The 22,804-nt window shown below is 39.0% G+C and overlaps 1 protein-coding gene across 1 annotated transcript in view; it reads left to right on the forward strand.

Annotated features, from left to right (window-relative positions):
- The window catches only part of MAMDC2 (MAM domain containing 2), a 33,668-nt gene extending 11,696 nt beyond the window's left edge, over positions 1 to 21,972 (forward strand). Inside the window, exons 6-13 of the mRNA XM_005430449.2 lie at positions 1,425 to 1,518; positions 4,106 to 4,252; positions 5,145 to 5,410; positions 16,011 to 16,104; positions 17,796 to 17,948; positions 19,706 to 19,965; positions 20,592 to 20,676; positions 20,987 to 21,972. Coding sequence (XP_005430506.1) covers positions 1,425 to 1,518; positions 4,106 to 4,252; positions 5,145 to 5,410; positions 16,011 to 16,104; positions 17,796 to 17,948; positions 19,706 to 19,965; positions 20,592 to 20,676; positions 20,987 to 21,048 — 1,161 coding nt within the window. The 3' untranslated portion in view covers positions 21,049 to 21,972. The remainder of the gene's footprint in view (positions 1 to 1,424; positions 1,519 to 4,105; positions 4,253 to 5,144; positions 5,411 to 16,010; positions 16,105 to 17,795; positions 17,949 to 19,705; positions 19,966 to 20,591; positions 20,677 to 20,986) is intronic.
- The last annotated feature ends 832 nt before the right edge of the window (positions 21,973 to 22,804 follow it).

A 22,804-nucleotide genomic window follows, 5' to 3' on the forward strand; every position in this document is an offset into this window, starting at 1 on the left:
TAAGAAGATTAAAAAAAGATTAAAAAATATTGTCCAAGAGGGAGATGCAGATAATGAAAAGTATGGAGAAGTTACATCAATGAAATAACAGTTTTCAGCCCTTATAAAAAAAGATGGAAGTAGAATATGTTAGAGGTTCTTGAGAGTCATGAAGGACACAGAAAAGATTAACTGTTCCTTGTTTCTCAAAATTTACATTGCTGTTCCAAATTCTTAGTTACCATGTAACAGTTTTAAAATAAAGTGAACAGAGGGTCTTTTCTTATGTGATTCAACCATAGAACTCACTTCCACAACATAACATAGATGCCATTATTAAGATCAGTTAAAAAACTGATCAGAAAAATTAATGGGAAAGGAAGAATCCATCAGGAATATAATGTAAGGGAAGAAGAACTGAAAGCCTGTAATTGTCTTCAGAGCACCTGTAGGTGCTCTCTGCTGGAAAAAAGACACTGGGCTAGACAGGCCTTTAATCTGCTCAAGGAATTTCTATGTAATTTAACACAGTAATTATTTCAGAGATAATTTTATAGAAATAATATTAAACCTTAACACATAAATTATTTGGTTGCTTCCAGAGGGTGTTCTTCTTTGTTTCATCTAGCTAAAGGAGATTGCTCAGGATTCTTTCACTAGCTCTCCTAGTCTGCAAAACATCACAGGCATTGCTTTCACTGAAAAGAATCTCACTCTGAAAGCTTTTGTCCTTATTTCCTTGCTTTGTCCCTGGGGCTGGCTCTCAAAGTTTTCCTGTATCTCGGACCTTTGATACTTAAGAGAAATTTTAAGACACTTCCTCAAGAGTTATAGATGGTCCTGCACTTACTTGAGGAAATTATTTCCCCTGGGAATGACTAAATACAATACATTGTTTGATCTTTGTGGTAAACAAAACACAGCAATAGCTTTTCTGGTTCTTAAATAAATTCTGTATAGGAAATCTTCCCTGACAGCTAATGCCAAGTCATGGGTTTCAATATCTGAGGATATTTACAGAAAACTATAAAATTTAATATATTAATAGCAAAGAACATGGGGTTTTAGCTCTTGATCCAAACAGATTCTAGATAAAACCGGAAGTTTAGTCAGTACAGACTGATGATTGTGAATAGTGGTTTTGTATAATACAGTGGCAGAAGCCTTACTGCGTCTTTAAAAGTGGTGCATCATAAAGCAGAAGAGCTATATTCCTTTTGGTGTTTCCTTGACCTTGAGTGAGCAATGATCTACTGCTAAGGTCAGGCTCTGATTTATATCCCTAATAAGTGATATAATTTAATTAGTCCCAACACTTTCAGCCCTGTATGAGATGTGCTGGAGTGTGTCTGGGACATTCAGTCAGAATTCTGTATTTCAAAGATGTGTACAAAAATTATTGCTGAGTATATGGCAGACGAATAACAACTTACTATAATTTCTAGGTAATATTTGAAGTGGCTTTCAATAGCGCCAAGGGAGGTTATGTTGCCCTTGATGACATTTCTTTCTCTCCGGTTTACTGCAGCAATCAGACAGGTATGATGAGCTCTTGCTGCTATTTATCTCCCTTATTTCCTCCCTCTGCCTTGTCCCTCAGAGCTGTCTGTCAGTATTTGCAGTTTTGGTGCTACCTTCTCAACTGACCAGCACCACTGGGCTCCTCTTCCTTCAGAAGACATAACAGCAGATAACACCTGTGCCATTCATTTTTTTGGAAATCAATTCTTAATGCTTCCTTTCCAAAGACCTTGCCTCAGGGTTCTGCAGCTGGAGTGCTGGACTGAATGCTGTATTTGCATCACTACTGGTTTTAAGAAATTACCACTTGCAGGCTTGTCACAGAAAGAGAAGGCAGATTTTCCCAGGTGTGATGGTATGAGGAAGAAAATGCCCTGGGCTTTTCATTAATGCCAGTGTAGGCATTCTTCATGCTACATGCCCTGAGGTGTTCTACAGAGCCAAAACATGAGCTTTGCCTCCCTGTCTTCACTCCTCCAGGAGGTATTACTCATCTCAGGCAGGGCGCTCTGTCGAGTATTTGTTAAGTTTTCACAGCAACAGACACCACCTGAATCCCTGTGACCTCTGATGTAGAGGCACTTGGGACAAAGGACATTAGCATTGTGAATGCAGCCTCTTAAGTAGCTGCTTGCTGGGGTTTTACTCTGGCACTAAACGCTAGTCAAAAGTAGATGCCATCTTTTCCTTTGATCAGAAGTTTGAATTTTTTGGCAAATGCTTTAAAGTGATCAATGAAAAAGGGGCTGTTTTTTTCCCTTTTTATCTCAGAGTATCTGCTAGCGCTGCCTCCACTGCTGAAGTATCACTGCTGAAGGAGGTAGATTCCAGATACATTAATCATTAATAATCCACATCTCCTGGCTAAGTAAATCCATTGTTTCATTATCTCCTCAATAACTTTTTGGTATTTGCTTTATTTTGCAACAAAAATCCTAAGTTATGCTTGCAATTTTCACAGGGTTGGAGCTGCTTATCTGTTTTTTCCATTTTAATTTTCAGACAACTCCTATCTGTTGAGAAATGGGATAAATTTTATAGCATTTTCTGCCTCAATGGTTGAAGTTCAGATCTAATCTGAATGGATCAGAATCTGTTCTGAATATGATAGGTTCATCTAGAACTCCGCCTATTAACTTTGATTTTGAAGGTTGGTTTTGTGGTTGTTTTGGGATTTTTGTTTGAGAAATGAAAGTAAATTATTTACTTTATACTCTTTTACATGCAACATATACAACACATACTGTTTGATCCTTCAGACTTATCAATTATTGTCATCTTCAATTCTTCTGAGTAGAGATGTTAAAAAGCAAGAGCTCTCCATTCTCCTTGTATTTGGCCGTAGCAGTATATATAACAGCACTAAGTTTTTTATTTTTTTTTTCTGAAGTTTTGTTCAACAAAATCTTGATGTTAGCCAAATGGACGAAAAGGTACCAGAGTACTAAACCTGCTCAGCAAAGGCTGAGTCAGAATATGGGTTTAATGCCACATGGTTGTGCTCCACCTGCCTTTTCTTTAACTAGGAAAGCAGAGGTGGGAGGCCATGGCTGCAGGAAGAGTTAAGACACATAGGAGGGCTTAGATTTGGCCTATCTGAGACTGAAAAGACCTCAGGCATCACTCCAAAGCCACAATTTTTGTTCTCCTAAAGCTGATAGCCTGTGTACCTGCCACTGGTGCAAAAGCTCTCTTCGTCTCCATGAAGAAAGGTCATATGTGCTTCTGTAGAGTGATGTACACAATGTCCTGTGTCTGGGCTCCTGGCAAAGCCAAAATTTGCAGGATAGCTTTGGGTTCTGCCTCTCCTTCCCCAAGCACCTTCTATAAGCACCTTCACCTCACCTATGGTGAGGCCTTTGAAGAAGTAGAAATGTTTTACTTACTAGCATGGCCCATATAGCATTTTTTCAGACTGAGGCAAGTTCTGACCCATGAATTCCATACTGCAGGTCTAGAGAGAGCCATCTGCAGGGCTGGGCGGGTCTTAGCTTTGCTTTTAATCAACTTTACTATAAATGGTTCAGCTTTCTTCTCTGCAGTATTAGCACGGTGTGAGGCAAGCTCCAGAGCAAAGTTGCCATGAGGTGGTGAAAACTGTTTTGCTTATCTACTTCCAGCATGCACATGAACACATGTTACATGTAACTATAAAAAGGATTTTTAATAAATGCTCTTTAAAAAAATACTAAATGTTGATGTTCAGTGCACACACAGGCACATGGACACACTCATTTTGTCCTAATAATCTTTTGAATGAAGGAGCAGATAAAAACAAATGGTCTGAATGTCTTTGTGAATTACCTATCCTGGAGGAAGAATCTGGTCTTAGTATCTGGACCTCATTTGTGTTTTAGGGGGGCTATGAAGCAGGGTTTCTCCTGGCTCCAGCGAAAAGTATAAGAAGCTAAGACCAACTTGCAATAGAAATTTGATAGTTTGATTTCATCATGGCTGTGCACTATATGTGTAACATCTTTGCAGGTGCTTATCTTCGGTAAAGAAAAGCAAGATGAAGCAAAGTATGCTTTGGCATCCTTCTGCATCAAACCTATGTTTATCACACTGTACTCATCCTAACAGAACATATGCATCTTTCTTTTAGGAGTTCCTTTCAATCCTGCCAATGCAGGCTGCAATTTTGAGGAAGATCTGTGTAATTTCTACCAAGATCACAAAGATGGCCCAGGATGGAGCAGAGTGAAAGTGAAGCGCAATGTGTATAGAGCAGGAGATCACACTACTGGATTCGGTGAATCAAAACTGCTTTCTCCTAGAAGAGTCAAACTACATATAAGTATTGTATAAAAGATTAAGGTTAACCTATTGTATCATTGTTCACTCTGTTAAGAAATATCACTGCCACAATAATTAGCTTGCCTCAGTGCAGCTCTCTGCCATTGAAGATCAGGGCTTACAGCTTGGTCCTGTCTGGAGCTCTGGCTGTGCTTCCCCACGTGTAGAGTAGGAGGGTCACCTATTGAATAGTCAGGCAGGACCACAAATCAGACTATCTTCACTGTACTGCTCTGTAGTTGCTGGAGGGATGAATCCAAAAAAATATGGAAGTAAATGTAATAGTAGGTTAATGCATTGTTTTCAGAGAGGAAAAGTGGTCATTTAGCTCTTCTAGGCTTAGGATAGTTGGCTTTTTTAATGAAAACATAAATATTGTGTAGTGAAACCACATGATGAAAAGACTGTTAATAAGTTCTGAAATTCAGACATCTCTTTGAGTAGAGTATTCATGGTTATTAATCATATGCACTGAGGTCTCAGTTCTTTATACTTGGTGCAGGGAATAATAGGCCTTGTACCCCACTCTCCTTTTTTTTTTTTGTCTCACAGTGGTAACCCTGTGAAAATGATAGTTTTCCAGTGAGGCCAGCAAGCCAGGGAATTTTTCAGGATAAATTTGATAAGTACTTATTTCTGATAACTTAGCCATGTGCCAGTTTAGCTAGAAGCAGACAGGATGCTTTTGGAAAAAAATTATTATTTCCTGTCAGAGTGTGATAATCTATTTCTTGCCAGTTGGAACTGGGTTTTTATAACCCAAGTCTGATGCAATAACAGAAGCTGCTTTAATAGCAAATCAGCTGTACTAATACCATATTAAATACAATAATTATGCTGTCTTGCAGGCTATTATTTGTTGGCAAACACAAAGTTTACATCACAGCCTGGGTACATTGGACGTCTGTATGGCCCGACCCTGCCAGGAAACTTGCAGTTTTGTCTGCGTTTTTATTATGCCTTATATGGGTTTTTCAAGATGAGTGGCACTCTTGCAGTTTATATCTTTGAGGAGAATCATGTTGTTCAAGAGAAAATCTGGTCTGTCTTGGACTCTCCAAAGGGAGTTTGGACTCAAGCTGAAATCTCCTTCAAAAAGCCCATGCCTTGCAAGGTAAGACTCTTCAAATTTTCTGAATTCTGAGAGGGGATTTTCCTTGCCTTCTCAGAGTTCTTTGTTATAGGATTAATCCTATATGAGCTATATCTGCAAAGTGAACTAGCTGGAGATTTCACCAGAGGAGCTCTAACAAAAGCCATTTGAGTCTTAGTTTCTCAGCATGCTCCACATCCTCTCATTTTTGTTTGCTCGTTTCCTATGTGAGTCATATCATCGTTGCACTCAATTGCAGATTTTAATTAATCTAAAAAGTACTGGTAAGTTCTGGTCAAAATGGGGAGCTGATCTTCCCTCCCTAAACTCAACTGCTGGGTTACAATATGAAACTAGAAGTCAGTGTAAATGAGAGCAATGGACTTGAAGAATTAGCAGTGTCTCCTTGGAGAGGTCATGACATTATCTCAACACGTTAATAACACACTGGTGCTTGACATCACCTCCTGAGTAAGTCCTTAAGCCATTGTATTTCCTTATCTCCACTCTTTTTTCAAAGACTGACTTTTACACAGATTTCTATAAGTGCTACTTCTGTATTTATCCTGATTTCTGTAACAGATTTTCACTATCAGTGAGTCATCTACAGAGAATCAGATGGATCACTACATGTTGACCAGAGTGTGATAATATGTTGAACATTTGAATGGAAGCTTGTCTTGCAACTCTCAGTATTCCTAAATTAAAGACAAACATAAATATTTTCTCCACTAAAAATTAGTTTTTGAAAAAACAGTTGTTACTAACCATAAAAGGTCAAAAACCAGCTGCCATCTCTGTTGACAGGCAAATTTACATTTAAAATTTCCGTCCTAGTTTTTGGGTAGTGTTTTATGTCAGACACCTGGTATATTAAAGTTTCAGTGGGTTTTTTATGTACTTTATCCATATAACATAACAGAATTTGTAATTCCCTTTCAAGTGTTAGAGAATAAAAAAAGAATTTTATTAGTGCCCAGCAAGTGCATACTAGAAAAGTTTCTCATAGTATCATACCAAGATACTTGCAGAGAAGTTAAAATGGCAAACTTATAATTTACTTTTGTCATCTCCTGTTTAGGTATTTCTTTATTACTTCTGGAAGAGTTTAGTAGCAAAATCAACTGCATGAGTAGTGATGACATCTGAGCATGACTGTTAGAACTGGTTGACAGTCTTGGAGGTGGCAGGTTTTTAGCATCAGACATTTACATGGAAAATCTTTTCCAGCATGAATTTGTGAAGAGCAATTTTTGTTTTCCTAGAAGTCAGGATATGTAAAACAGTTGTGAGGAAGCTTGCCTCAGTGCTTCTGAGTCTGAAGATGTGTAGGAGGAGGAGAAAAACTATGCTCTGCAGAATGGTTTATTGGCCTCTGTCAATTCTCAAAAACCTTCTCTGGATGCTTCAGGTCTTGTGAAAGTCTTCCTTCCCATGGAAATAAGTCGCAAAATGTTTCTGTTGAGGAGGCATTCCTCAAATATCACAAAATATTGGGATTTATTGGGGATACATAAGTCAGCATGTGTTTAGCAAACCATAATTCAGGCACCCATTAGCTAAATAACTACGTATTTGACAAGAGGTTTGGTTCATAAGGTTTTCCTTAGATAAACAGAACAAAATGGGTGAAGTTCTGAAACATATTAAATGGAAAAGTACATCAAGGTATGTTTACAGATGGGAAGGCAGCATAAAAAAGACAAATATTGCCAAAGTTTAAGCAGGTCTGCTTAAGGCAGAGGATAAAAACCTGGTGTACTTACAGGCTGTCTGCTCATAATATTTAGAAGTAGGCTTAAATGAAGTTGCACAGTGAATTTGATTCTGGCTTTTCCTTGCAATCTCATGTCCAGCTCTTCAGCCTTAATATTTTAAAAGTCTTTTCATGCATTATTTTGTTTGTTTCTTCTTTTCCAATGCAACAGAAGGAAACAAATATTACTGTGTGGCACTGTGTAAACACTCAGGTTAGTTATCTGTGAAGATGTGTCTTCCTAGTAGTGAAACAGCTGGCAAAATCCACACCACGCATTTCAGTGTAGGGCAGCTGTGGAGCTGCACCAGAGCATGTTTTGGCTGGTAGAAAGGAGTGGTAGGAACCAGCAAGTAAGGGATTACACTTCTGGCTCTGGAGGGAGACAGTGCTGAGACATGACAGAAGCTTGACCTCTCTTGTCCTGTCTCCTGCAATCTGTCCTTATGTCTCTTGCATCCTCACTGAGGCATCTTTATTTTATCTAACCTGTCCCATAGGCAATGAACCACCCCTCTGCCCCCCACCCCAGTCCTCATCTTACTCTCAGCTCTGGACAATCCAATTTTTTTTCCCCCGTAATATTATTCATGTTCCATTCTGTTTGCCCTACTTGTCTCATTTCTTACAAATTTTAGTTTCTCAAAACCTAATGACTTGACAGAAAAGATAGCACTGGCATAAAGATCAGACTGTTGACACTTTTCTGCTTCTACTCCAAAGCCTTGGAGTGCTCAAGCTTTTCACAGAATTTTTTTGTTTAATAGGGGCAAAATAAGCCCTTTTTCCTAGCTCTTGTTCTCGGAAATGATGGAACTGTTTTGGATTAAATCTTCCAAAACAAGGCTGTACCAAGGACCTAGCATGGAAAATCTGAGCTGAGATCATTGTGTCTTGGCAATGTTATAGACAAGTGAAAAACAGTCTTTCAGTGGAGAGAGGTGGTCTCAAAATAAGATAGGGCTGCCACCTTTCCTCTAATACAGATGTAGTGACTGATGAGCCTATTTTATTTTCTCCTGAGATGTATCATATGTAGACTTGGATGGTAAGAAGTTGTACAGTAGTTTGGCTGAGCATCTTCTTGGTTACCAGGAGCCACTTTTGGATTGGGTCAGCCCATGTGGAAACAGTAAACAGTCTCCTGGCACTTCCTTAACAGCCGGTCAAGTCAACGATAATGTGTCCTGAAGGTCAAAATTATTTTTTCAGCCAGAAAACAATTGCTATAAAATAATCAATTACTCACATCCTTCATCTTTTTCCTACTACAAATACTACTCCCAAAGCTTTGAAAAATATATAAAATCCATCTAATACATTTTAGTTTTGACAGCATATTTGTTTGCATCAGGACAATAAAAAGATGCAGATTTTCAGTTCTTGGTTTCTATAATGGTTTTTGCAAGTTCTTTTTGAATTAGCTAACTGCAGTCTGGCACAAGTTGATGGCTTGAGTTCTGTGAGCAGGAAATATGAAGCTGGCCAGCTGGCTTTAATATGACATTTCGAAAATAAAATGTTTTGAAGGCTAGGCAAGTATGATCTAGCTAAGCAAGTCATAAATGTCTATACCTACATGCATATATGTGTGTTTGTGTGTATATATATTTATATTTATATATGTGTGTGTGTGTGTGTGTACACATACTGTAAATACACATGCTGATAATTCTAGTGAAAAGGCAGGGAATTTAAAATCCTTATTTCCTAATTAGTACTTGCAGCACTATCTCATAATATTGATTTATACTGTACCCAGGGAATCAGTGTGAGAAGAAAGAAATACAAAAAAAACTTCCAATGTTTTTTGACATCATTTAAATCCTTCATGGTTTATTGTATAAGCCTCTTTAAGGACAGCATGAAAACCTAAATCTGAATTATATAAATGATTTTCAGTTGATAGAATGTACTGAAATTGATCTTCCATGCCAATACATGTCAGGAAAATGCAGGAGCTAACTGGAAGAAAATTTGACATATCATTTGAATCCTTGAGAAGCTCACATGAACTGTGAAGTAAGAATCTACATTTTAATATTGTGTGAGTATGTTGTGTGTGTGTGTGTGTGTGTACGTGTGCATATGTATGTGGGTAAACACCAGCCTGGAAAAATATTTTTCTTATGCAACTTCACAACGAAGTCCAAATACCTAGATTAAAACGAAGGTTGAGTTCAGTTGGGTCTGCTTTTATCAATTCTGCTCATTTTTGCTAGATTTGGGTTACCATTCTGAAGCTCAGGTTTTTGAAAGCAAACATCTTGTGGTTTTTATCCATCATACAAGCTTTTGCAATATTACCTGGTAAAATAGTGGTTGAACCTCCCAAAGAGTTCAAAATCAAATCCTCAGAAAGGTAATTGGCATAACAGTCTATCCTACTACTATCTAGATGTGGCTGCATTTTTGTTTTTTCATTGCTTAAGTATTCTCTTATTCCTCTTTGATGGTTTTTTCCTCACTCTCTTTACTTGAGTTCATCTGATTGCTTTCTCTTATCCTCCATAAGTAATTTTGGTTGCAATTGTGAGAAAGGGAAATCAAGTGACTCTGTGTTGCACTTGAATATTTACATGTTTTAAAACAAAGAAAAGAGAAGACTTTCTCAGAACAATAGTGAGAAACTTTCCTGCAAGATGCTGTGGAGGCCAATAGTAGACATATCTTTAAAAAAATATTTTAAAAAATATTGGAAAATACCTCACAGTGACTGTAAACACAGTGGTCCAGTTGTGACCTCCAGTTCAGCAAGTTCTTCAGCTTTTTTTGGGTTGGACATAATATAAAAGCTTTAGTGCTGGTTTGTTTCTTGTACTGTTTTCCCTAAATATCTATTATCACCCTGCTGCCTTCTCTGTACTTGATCTGAGTATCTTTGGACCTTTCTTCTCACATCATCACCATGGTGATGCTTAATGTTAAATTATTCTAGCATTTATTTCTCTTTGCTGGCAAGAAATCTCTGTTTCCTGCTTGTCCACCAAGTCATAGGTAAATGACTAAACTGATCTTGGATAAACAATGAAAACCTAGATCTCTGTGATCAAGTCACTGCTGTAAAAAACACAGTTCTCCAGTCACGTGCCAACTGAAGGAAGGCAGACATTCTCATCCTCACCTCTTCCTCCTCCACCTCCTCCCCCTCCTCCTCCTCCCCCTCCTCGTCCTCCTCCTCGTCCTCCTCGTCCTCCTCGTCCTCGTCCTCGTCCTCCTCGTCCTCCTCCTCCTCGTCCTCGTCCTCGTCCTCCTCGTCCTCCTCCTCCTCGTCCTCGTCCTCGTCCTCCTCGTCCTCCTCCTCCTCGTCCTCGTCCTCGTCCTCCTCGTCCTCCTCCTCCTCGTCCTCGTCCTCGTCCTCCTCGTCCTCCTCCTCCTCGTCCTCGTCCTCGTCCTCCTCGTCCTCCTCCTCCTCGTCCTCGTCCTCGTCCTCCTCGTCCTCCTCCTCCTCGTCCTCGTCCTCGTCCTCCTCGTCCTCCTCCTCCTCGTCCTCGTCCTCGTCCTCCTCGTCCTCCTCCTCCTCGTCCTCGTCCTCGTCCTCCTCGTCCTCCTCCTCCTCGTCCTCGTCCTCGTCCTCCTCGTCCTCCTCCTCCTCGTCCTCGTCCTCGTCCTCCTCGTCCTCCTCCTCCTCGTCCTCGTCCTCGTCCTCCTCGTCCTCCTCCTCCTCGTCCTCGTCCTCGTCCTCCTCGTCCTCCTCCTCCTCGTCCTCGTCCTCGTCCTCCTCGTCCTCCTCCTCCTCGTCCTCGTCCTCGTCCTCCTCGTCCTCCTCCTCCTCGTCCTCGTCCTCGTCCTCCTCGTCCTCCTCCTCCTCGTCCTCGTCCTCGTCCTCCTCGTCCTCCTCCTCCTCGTCCTCGTCCTCGTCCTCCTCGTCCTCCTCCTCCTCGTCCTCGTCCTCGTCCTCCTCGTCCTCCTCCTCCTCGTCCTCGTCCTCGTCCTCCTCGTCCTCCTCCTCCTCGTCCTCGTCCTCGTCCTCCTCGTCCTCCTCCTCCTCGTCCTCGTCCTCGTCCTCCTCGTCCTCCTCCTCCTCGTCCTCGTCCTCGTCCTCCTCGTCCTCCTCCTCCTCGTCCTCGTCCTCGTCCTCCTCGTCCTCCTCCTCCTCGTCCTCGTCCTCGTCCTCCTCGTCCTCCTCCTCCTCGTCCTCGTCCTCGTCCTCCTCGTCCTCCTCCTCCTCGTCCTCGTCCTCGTCCTCCTCCTCCTCCTCCTGCTCTTCCTTTGAAAAACTCACACTTGTGTCAAATAAAAGATTGTTTTTGGTACTGTTCCAACAAAACCTTTATCGGTCTTCGCACAATAAGGTATGCACCCTAAAGAGGCTGGAATTAGCTGCAGTTTTATAGAAGAGTCCTGTCATTCCTACCCTTACCTTTTAAAATGAAAAACTTCTTGAAGAACAGTCACCAGAAATGCCTACAATAAGAATGGTAGAGTTAGTCTGGAAACAGTAGGATAGTGCTGCTAAGTGGGAACCTCAGTTCCTGTGGTACTTGATACATGGTTATGGAAACAGCATACTGGAAACTGAAAAAAGTTACTCAGGTTAGGAAGCAGTGCCTAAATGGCTTGCATCTTCTCAGTTGCTAAGCAAGGTGATATGTTGCATGAAATATTACACATCTCCTTTTGGAATCTCCAATCCTTAATGGTCAGGAAACTGTTTAACGGGAATGAGGATAGAGCCCTTACAGTAGATTTGTGGAAATCTGTGAGGGTGGTCAGGGACAGATGAGAATATCAGTGTCCTGTATATATATTTGTGTGCAGGCAGTGTTCTCTACTAGGCTGTGCAATCCAGCAAGAGGAGATGTAGGATAAACAGTCTGTGGCACTAGGTTATTTTGTTAGCTTTATGTTTCTCTTTCATTGTTTGTTTCTGCCCTTGGGCAACAAAGGTTTTCAAAAGTACTTGTTCAACTGTCACAAGCTTATTACCAATGTTGTCCAATTATTTATGTAGAAGCTTTCATATTACATTATTTTTCCCATAGAAGCTCGTTGTATTTACATAGCAAGAAACTGAACTTGCATGCCATTTTAAATCAATCTGTTTTAAATTACAGAAGCTTGCAGATGTTCTAATCTTGGCTTACTTGAATTCTTGATAAATGAATTTCTGACAGTTTAGGCCAAAGAAATACAAGCCACTTAAAATCTAGTTTTATTTAAGCTAGCTATGAGTAATTTGGTCTACACTTAAAACATCTGTATTGAAGAGCCCCGAGACAGTCAAAATGGTTTTCCCATCCCCTGTGTGGTCAGTCCTTGGCTTACATGCTTATATGTAAGCTCTTTATTTGCATAACTGACTGAAAAGTCAGGCTCCCTGTCTTGTGTGAAAAAGTCTTGACTGCTTCTTCCTGTCAGGTCACACTTTTGTTTCTAGTGTTCAAATTATTTTTTTATTTTGTAATACTTGTGTCACTGTGAGGAAGTTAAAACAGTAGCTTCTCAGAAAAAAACCCCACGTCAGACTCCACTATAACTATTCTTCTTCTTTAGGAAATTGAACTTTAAATGTGTCTAAGTGACAGACTGAGTTTTGTGTCTACACAGATTTACAGTGTGTCATTTAAACTAGGAATATTCATTAGGATGGAAAAGATAAATTACCTTGCTGCAGAGGCATAGCTTGCTTTCAAGTCACCAGTTCGGACTGTTTTCATATTTTTCTTCTGTTTGGCTGATCTGGCTCTCTAATTGAGCAAGATGTATATGTTCTGGGATTAAACAAGGAGGAAAGAAAACACACAGAACATATAGGGATCCAAGGGAACATATAGGCATCTCCTTTTCTCCTGTTCTCAGTCCAGCTCCCGCCAAACCTCCTACAGCAAGCTTCCCACTATCCCTTCTTACACTGAAGGTACCTTACTGCATGTCCTCCTATTTCTTCTCCTCTAAAAGCAGATTAACTTCATATGCATGTGAGTTTTAACTCCTTGTAGAGTCGCTGAGTGGTAAGGATGAGAAGTCCCTTCCACCTCACCCAGTATCTGCAGCACAACCCAATGTGGTGTCTTAGCAGAAGCTTGCTCAACCGGCCATTTTCATCTGGCATTGCTCATACCTCATATCATCCAGGATAAGTGCTAAGAAGGGATTATTGATACTTTGAGACTGAAGGCCAGGACCATTGATTAGGCACTGCAAGGTAAACAAACCAGCTTCTAAGCTGGGGCAGTGGTTTGGAAGGAAACTGATTCCCCAGCCGTATCCTGTTATTGGAACAAAAAGAGACATGAGAGATATGTTTTATTTTTCAGTAACACGGGCAACAACTGCCTTCACTGGATAGTGTTTTTAAGGTAGCGTCCAAAATAGCATGAGAGTCCAGGAATCTCTGTTACCTAGCCTGAAACAATCAGTATGTTGTTCATCTGCCATGCTTTATGACAAAAAAAGCTCAGCACAAAGAATCCCCTATTGTCTTCTCCAAGGCATAAGATAAAGTCATAAGATTTTATTTTGGAAAAATTGACCTAGCAAATTTTTTAATTCAAAACAAGAACAAATGCAAAGCAACTTGAGATTACTTCTATTGAGACTGTAGGAAGGATTCAGAGATCTGACTCAGTGTGAAAATGAGTAGTTTAGTAAATCCAAGTTGATACAATTTTGGTAGGTAAAGTTCAAATACTCAAATATTTTGCTTTATGACAGAAAAGTATATTTAAAACAGAAGAAGAGTGAATAAATTTGACCTGTGAATAAAAATGTTCTAGTCCATTGCTTAAAATTAAATCAAGAATGTGACAATAAAATAAATTGAGGAGACTGTAACAATTTCAGTAGATTTGCTATAGCCAGTACTGAAAACTCTGCACTCACAAGTAGAAGCTCCCAAATAAAAGACTTTGTAATTTCATCCCAGAAATTACAGAGTGTGCTCATGGCAGTGTGTCCCTCAACACCACAAAAATCAAGTGGAAAACTAGTGAAGCTTAAGCTACAGATGGCAAAGCTGAACAAGTCACTGAACCAGATCAATCCCTTGGTTGTACAAAGATTACTGGTTCGGTGGCCTTTGAGAGACCTCAGTTATTGTTGTGATGCTTTTTAAATGGAGGGCTTTCTCCAGGACCCAGTGGGTGGTTAGATACCTGGTATGGAACAAATTACTGCAATCTAAGAATAAAGAACTTAATCCTGCTCCCAATGAGGTCAATACTAAAGCATCACTTAAAACATGACTCCACAATGTGGAAACATTATTTCACAAATGGGGACTGACTTCACCCTTACATGTGTGGTTTTCTGAAGATTCATGGATTTAGGGCTATCATATGTCTTTAGTTTATAACAAATGTTCACCAGAATGTATTTATTAAAATTCTGGCCAATGGTATTCACCCAATGTCAGTATCTTATTTTACACTTATTTTATGCTTTTTTCCAAGAGATGCTACTGTTTATAAAGGATTGCCCCTGTGTCCTGACAATGAACTTATAAAGGATGAAAAAATTTTTGTTCTGTTAAACCTTGAGGCTAAGGTACAGTTCTAGAGTGGGAAGAAAAACACAAAAAAAAGGTGTGAGGTTTAGGCCACCATATGCTGAGCAGTTTTGCATTCTGTGCAGGGGCACTCCTTGACTCCATACCAGTGGCAGTTTACAAGACAGATAATCAATAATAATCAGGTTTGGGAGCACTGAATTGAAGAGTTTCAAAAATTGCTCCAGCCTGGGCAGCATAATGCATACATGCTTCCAAGTTTTTGGTGTAGTTCCTGTTACTATAAGCAAATGAGTCAATAAATACTACATAGCAAAACAAACTGGCAAAATACCATGTAAGTACCATACTGAAGGTGTTACCAAGCCTACTAGAAGAGAACGTACTAAATAATGCTCTAACAACTTTTGAATGCCATTTTGTACCCATGTGAAACTTGTCAGTCAGCATTTAACCTCAAATATGCAACTGAGGTGTTGTCCAGAAGAGTAAACAGTTTGAAGTGACAGTAATCCATCTGCAATCACTAGAATAGAACTCAACACAAAGGAATTGTTTTGAAAAGCTCCTCCTAAATTCTGGTCATAACTCCAGTGGTCAGACAGATGGTTTGGTGTAGTTAGCGCCAAGAAAACTGCCAGCAGTGTTTTCACAAAATAAATCCTAATGTGTCTTCTGTAATTCAAAGAGATTTGTGTCAACTTTGGCAGAAGGGCAACTGAGAGTCTTAGAGTTTCTTTACATTTTATTTTACTATCTCATGAGTGACTTGTATTTTCCATGGCAGAATTAATGTTTACTCAAATCAATTATCTTGGATGTTTTTATTAACCTTCACAAACTCAGATGAGCACTGTGAATTATGCATAACATTTCAAGTCTCCTGCTCTACGATGTCATGGCACTGAGTCATTTATGAATAATCCCATTGTGTGTAGTAGTTTCAGTTCATCTCTATAATTCTTTGCATTTTGCCACAGCCGTTCTTGTCCATCACTCCACATTACTGTTTCAAATTTATTTTTCCATGGATAAAACCTCCTTGTTTTCAGGATAAGATGGTTGAAGATATTTGAGCTGTTCATGTTGGGTGTGGGGCAAGAAAAAAAACACAACCTCAGTGAGTCATGTTTTCTCAGAGACAAAAAAATACTCTAGTAAAATGGGAATTACATAGAGATACACATAATTGGCCTACAAAAGTGAGAAAATATTTTCTTTAGATTGAAAACATACATTTAGTCCCCACTGGAATTGACATTTCAGTCATTGGCAGAATGTGCCAAGGCAAAGTGGATCCATTATTCCTATTCTGTAGATTTCAAAATTATCTGTGCATTTGGAAAAAACACTTAACATTTCAGACTCTTAACAGTGCCAGGTTTCGTACCTGAACCTTCCTTCCTGTATCGCAGGTTGTCTTTGTTAGCTGGTGTAAAAGCTTCTGGGACTGTGGACTTGTGGCACTGGATGATGTATCATTGAGCCTGGGAAGCTGCCAGGCTGCTGGTAAGACCATGTGTATTTGTCATCTGACAGCTGCTATCCTTTTGAGAAGAGTTCATCATACACCTTCATTTCCCAAGCCTATCCTACAGCTGACTTCATCTTGTTGTGGTTTCTCATCTTTTCTTTTTTTCCAATAAGTATTGCATATATCCTATTTTGCAAAGCAAGAAACATCCAGCAAGGACCAGTTTTTGCTCACAGGGGTACCAGCTAACTCCTAATAAATTTCAGTGACTCCAGAGCAGTTGTATATAGGTGAAAGGTCCTTTGAGGGCATTAAAATAAACCCACAGTTCAACTGAGTGAAAAGTAGTTTTTAAATGGTCTTTAAGAAGCCAGGAATGGACCCTGTGTTTTTCAAAACACAGCATTTTTTTTTTTTTAAGGCAAGAAATATAGTTGTGCAAGGTCAAGACACAGCCTCACCTGAGCTGCAGATTTTTGATGAAGACAGAGAAAAACAGTCTAAGACTCCCACTGTAGTGGGAGAAACTGAATGGTTTTCAGCAAAATTTTACCCTCTGACATGCACAGGCCAACCTCTCTGAACTCACCAAACTCCCCCTTTTGTGGCTTTGGAGGTTTGACAATACAACAATTGTATCCTGATTTAAAAAAAAATTCTCATGAGGCAGGCACAGTCTACAATCCCGTTCTTCTTTGGAATAGAGCCATGTCTTTGCAATGGTCCTAACAGCTTTTTAATGACCTCTCTTGATTGGATTTTATGCATTCAGGCTATAGAACAGAGAGAAGTCACATGTACAAAACAAGATGCCATTTTTCTAAACTGTTTCCAACAGGTGTCTTGCTGTAATTTTTAGGTAATTGGAAAAGGAACCAAAGGTGCAGAACTGGTATCTAGCTGTATAGTCATGCCATGGCTTGTCTCTGATGGCAGCAAAATAAATGCCTGAAAAATGCCGCAGTGATATCAAGGCTTCCTCCTCTTCAAAAGGTGTAGGCAGCTCAAAATGTCTACTTCTGAATGACAAATTAAGATTACCTGACAGAAGCTTCCTGGCATGCCCCTGAATTATATCACCTTTTGTATGATCTAATTGAATTGTAATAATGAAAATACTCCAGTAATTGCACCTCTGTGGTATGTTGTAGGCTGCAGTAGAGTCTGGTGCCAAAGGAACAGAGGAGAGTTAAATGTGGCATTGATTTCAGTTGACAGAAACTCCAGTTTTTGACAATGCTCATTTATTATGCATGTTATACGTGCTGGGACTTACTAACCTGCTTGGGGGTGCCAAAACAGTGAAGAAAATTACACTGGTAATTCTATAACAGAGCCTATGACAGTTATAGAATCATAGAATTGCTAAGGTTAGAAAAGACCTCTAAGACCATTGAATCCGACCAAAACCAAAAGACCTCATAAGATCATCTAGCCCAAAACACTATTGTGAAGACTAATAAACTGTTTTAAAGAATCCTAGGACTAGTGAATCCTAATTACTGAGCTAGACTAGGGCACAGATTTTCCCAAAGATGTGAAGAGAATGAAATTAAATTTTATACAGTTTGAAGGTAGCTTGTATAAGCTTGTGATTAGTGTAAGCATTGCCAGGTAGCTGTAATTGATGTCAGCAGGTGAGGAAATGCAATACATTACTTATGTAATCTCTCCATATTATCAGTCTAATGTATTTGAACTTTTAAACTATATCCTCTCCTTACAGATTTGTTGCTGCCCACTCCTGGAGAATGCACTTTTGAAAAAGATGAGTGTGTGTTTACCCAGAAGAAGAGAGGTCGTGGGAGCTGGCACAGGAAGAGGGGTCCAACTCCCACTTCTTACACTGGACCAAAAGGAGACCACACTACTGGGGTAGGTGAGTTAAATTCCACATTGAACTTTCAGAAGAGAGTTTGGCAGTTAGTAAAAAGTATTCATTAAATATTTTAAATGATAACCCAGAAGATAGAGAAAGCTTTTGCTCTTCTATTCAGAAAAGTTACTAATCAAACAAAATAAGCACATTACACAGGGAACTCATGAGTGGTTTTGAGAATATGACATTTAATCTGAATTATCTCTAGGCCATGTGGATAATTTGGTTGTCATGTTCCAAAGTAGCCTTTTCCTTAGCAGATAAAAGAAGAGGATGACTGTCCAGATCTCACAGAAAAAGCTCCCTCCAAACTCCTGGTTTATGTGAATATTCCCTGAAACTGACTTTAGACATATTTTCAGTTTATGTGGATCATGAAGTAGACTGAGAAGTGAGGCTGATAGCTTGACTTTAAAACTGAGAGCCTTTTAAGCCTGGTCTGTGAATGATTATTCCTTAGTTAATTTCTTAACAACAAGCTGTGCAAGGGGTTGGGATTCTTCTGTATGAACCCCTTTGGCTTCAAACTTAAAAGAAAACACAAAAAAGAAAAGATATCTCACAAGCTCTTTATCTTGAAAATGTGCTCCACAAGCTCACTAGTGCAAGTTCAAGTATTTAGGACCCCCATTAGCATGAATGCACAGAAGGCTGCATCACTACCAACCATAGCCTACAGCATACCCTCAGATGTACTTGCAGCTGTCTCAGAATTCCAATGAATCAATCTCTATCAGAATGCAATTCCTGGTGTAACAGCAGTTGTAGTATATTCTTCCTTTATATTCTTCTCTGTGGCTATGTATTTCAACAGATACAACCAAGTTTTAGGGGTTCAGGCCATGAACTGGTGGAAGGCAAATTCATGCCCCTCATTCCATCACTCAGAGATCACCAGATGGGGCAAACTGAAGTGTGTGAGAAGACTGAGGAGCATCCCCACATCCCATCCACTGCATAAAGCAACTGTTCTGTTTTGAGATGTACGCTTTGCCAGAAGACAGTGAACTCAGATAATGCAGGAACTGTTCATGCAGTCCCAGTGTTCCCTTTTTGTGGTCTGTCCCTTTACCTGCCTGTCTGTTACCACAAGTCCTGGGGGTGAGATTGCCTTCAGAGGGAGTGGGAATTCCCAAGGATCGGTTAGACAGGCAGAATGCTGAGAGCAGCAACAGCAGCCAGTGGATACCTGAGAGTCTCTTGTGGTACTCAAGAGTCCTATTCTCTGTGCAAACCCCTAGTGAAGACATCCCCTCTCAGCCAGGTTGCAGTTTGGTGGTGAGCAGCAGTCAAGAGAGAAGGTGAAAAGGAACATTATCTACAGCTGTAGATCCATAATTCATACAGTGTATTGGAGAATTCCCAAGCTGGTTTGTACCAAACCTAGTGCAATCCATTTCAAATACTTTGTTGTTCACTATGCATAGAAGTACCGTCAGTTAAAAATCAAAACCTAAAGCTCATATTACAGCATAATAAAAAACTTGCTTTTTTCTCTAAAGACTGAATCATACTATAAACTTGTTATAAAGACTAGATCATCTCTTGGCTTTATGAATTCAAACCCAGCATTATTACAGCACACAATTATTACAGTATCTCAAATATTACAGTTCACAAATGCAGAAAGTCTGTGAATCATTAACAAAACAGTTTCAGTCATGGGGTTTTTTTTAATATAATGAATATATTGAGCATAATGAACATTCCAATGTAATGTATCCTACTTTGCTAATATTTACTTATATCTTTTAAAGGATACTACATGTATATAGAGGCATCTAACATGGTCTATGGACAGAGAGCATACCTAGTTTCAAGATCACTAAGAGGAACATCTGGAAAACAGTGCCTGACATTTTTCTATCATATGTATGGAGCTGGGACTGGATTATTAAGTGTTTATCTAAAAAAGGAAGGGGATGATGAAGAGATACCTTTGTGGAGGAGGACAGGGGAACAAAGCATCTCATGGCTAAGGGGACTGATAGAATATGAAAGTGATACAAACTACCAGGTAAGAAAAAAAAGCAAGAAGCAGTCAAATTGGAATATTGAAATGAAGTATGTACTAGAATCCAAGTTTTGTATTGTTTAAAAACAAATTACAATAAAATGTTTAAATGTAGGTGGCATTGAATGGATACCTGAAGAACATGAAATAATCTAATTTTTTACAAATGCAGTTAGGGGGGGATTTATTAAAGACATGAATGAGTTGCAAGTAGGAAAATAGTTATGAATTCAAATGTATTTAAACATATTTAAATGTTATTTTAAAGTATTTAAATTTAAATGCTGTCATTTTTTTGTCAGTAGTGGTAGGGCTTTTTCAAGATCATTTGTGTAATTTCTTTTCCTTCAGTTGTCTATAGCCCTGTCCAGATTTGACACAGTTACTGAGCTGTGATGAAATGGCAGCTTCTTGTAGGATGGTCTTTCTAAGGGGGCACCAAGGAGAAGGAATGATGCAAAGCCAGAAGTCTGTCTAAGGAGAGGGGAAAACAAAAGGGAGAGGAAAGGAGAGGGGAAGGGAGGGCAGAGGAGAGGGTAAAGGGTATCCCTTAAATAGATTGCATGGCTATTATTTTTTTCAGTCCTTCCACCATTTGGATGAATGAAAATTTGTGTCTTACTTTACAGATTATTTTTGAGGCAATCCGTGGTGTGTCAATAAGAAGTGACACAGCTATTGATGATATTTTGTTCCAGGCAGGACCTTGTTTGGGTAAGTTTCAAGATACTTTGTAAGAGACACCTGAAATTCAGAGTGCTTGTTTGTGGGTGAGTGATATTTCCTTTGAGTCTCCATTTGAATTTAGTATCAGGCTGCTGGGTTAGTGCAGAACTTTTACCCTCTAATAGGATGTGAGATCATCCTCAGAATCTCAACTAGTAAACTAGTGGCCGTAAACTTTTTAAAAACCACATGACAATACCATTTAAATCCAGCATGCTCATTAAATTCTGCTGTAAGTATTCTTATGTATGACAAAAATAAAAATAATTACAGTATTTCTTCATTCTTTGTATTCCAGAAGTGGAAGAAATTCAGTTCTCATCAGGCTATCCTGACAGCTTAAATGAAATTGAGTATTAAATACAGTCTGCTGAAAGGAATGAAGGACATTGAAGAATTGTATGTTAGAAACTGCACAAACTGCCTGTTTTAAAATATGATTTAAGTAAATACTGGACTGGTTGGAGTACATACCAATACATAGGAAGAACTTGGAACACTCATGTTCCTCGCCTTTTCAATGAAATTATTGACTCAGGGCTTCTTAGACCATAATTTTTTGATATTATTTCCTCTTCTGCATGAGGTATCAGTTATTACATATTACATTACATATTACATAAAGCACATATCTGTGCTTCCTATTTTGCACAGATCATTAATTTTTAATTTTTTTAACGTTTCTGGTATATAAGTAAAAAGAGGACATTCAAGTTGCACAATTGAAGTCCAATATTGTGTTATTTTAAATCTGCATTCAGTGAATGTTTTGTGTTGGGGATAGAATGGATTTTTGTTAAGCAAATTATAAATGTTTTGAAATAACAAAGAAAATAGTGTTAGCTACTAGTATTATCCTACAGGTTAAGTGCAATTATTCTCAATGACAAATCTCTCTGGGAAACTTAATACTCTGCTGGCAATTTTTTGTGATAGTGTGTTATTTTACTATAACAAGTATATTTATCAATAACAAACTCACTTCTAGTGTTAGTATAATTCAGCATAAGATGCTGGCCTGTGGCATTATATGAAATGAAACACTTTAAAGCCATAGGTTTTCTGGGATGAGAGTCTTGTTGGTTTTGGATTTTTTTTTATTAAATAAGTTTGTACACTCACAGAGAATGCACTTACACTTTGCCCAATCACAGATGTCTTGCATTTATATTAATAGGAAACTGAATTCACATCTTTTTATTTTTTAAGGTTTTATGTATTGGTGTGTAATTTTTTTTTAAATTTACTATAACTTCCTAATAAAATGAACGTTTGAGTATCATCTTACTGCTCTGCTCTATATTTCGTACTAGTCAGTGTAAGGAGAAAGAACTGAACTGAATAAAGTAGCCTGAATTCATTATTTTGAACATGGAGAGAATGAAATGTGTGGAATACATCACCTAAGAAGGCTAACAAAAAGTAATCTGAACTGCTGCAGGAAGCTACATCCTGAGTGGTAGAAATTATTCTTACAGCCACCATATCCTGGTCCTTTCAAAACGAAGAATATGCTTTTCCTAACAGCCTATAGGGATCAACAGCACCTGGGATGATCTAGGCCCTTGCATCTTTTGTAAATATTCATTTTGGTGGCAGAAACATGGAAGAGATTGTTCAATGTAATACATTCAATACTCGTGTATTTATTTAACCACACAGATTGAAGCCATTTTTTCGTTTCCTGGAGACTGAGGAAGAGCCAAAAGGAATTGATATCTTATCTGCCTCTCCTAGGTACCTACAGTCTCCCTAGTCAGCTGCTTATGAATACATCACTCTTGCTATTATTTAAAAATGAAAGCAAACAGAAATAATGGACTGCTTCCTATGCATCAACACAATTTTACAGTTGTTCTGTAAAGTGCATGTTTTGTTATCAATATTCAGCTCAAATTATCTAAGCAGAAAACAAGTGAAGATGAAGTGGTTCAGATAATCAGACTTGGTGATTCTCTGTATGTAAATGAAATGAAGCATGATGTACAACTGTTAGGCTCTATCTCTAAAGATTTACATAACTCTGCCTCACTCTATCAAAGTAATCAGATTTAGGCTGATAAAATAAAAGCCTAAATGAAGGACTCTTAACATGTTCTCCACTAAGTGACTGCTA

The sequence above is a fragment of the Geospiza fortis genome, unplaced genomic scaffold (assembly GCF_000277835.1).
Source record: "Geospiza fortis unplaced genomic scaffold, GeoFor_1.0 scaffold1466, whole genome shotgun sequence".
Classification (NCBI taxonomy): domain Eukaryota; kingdom Metazoa; phylum Chordata; class Aves; order Passeriformes; family Thraupidae; genus Geospiza; species Geospiza fortis.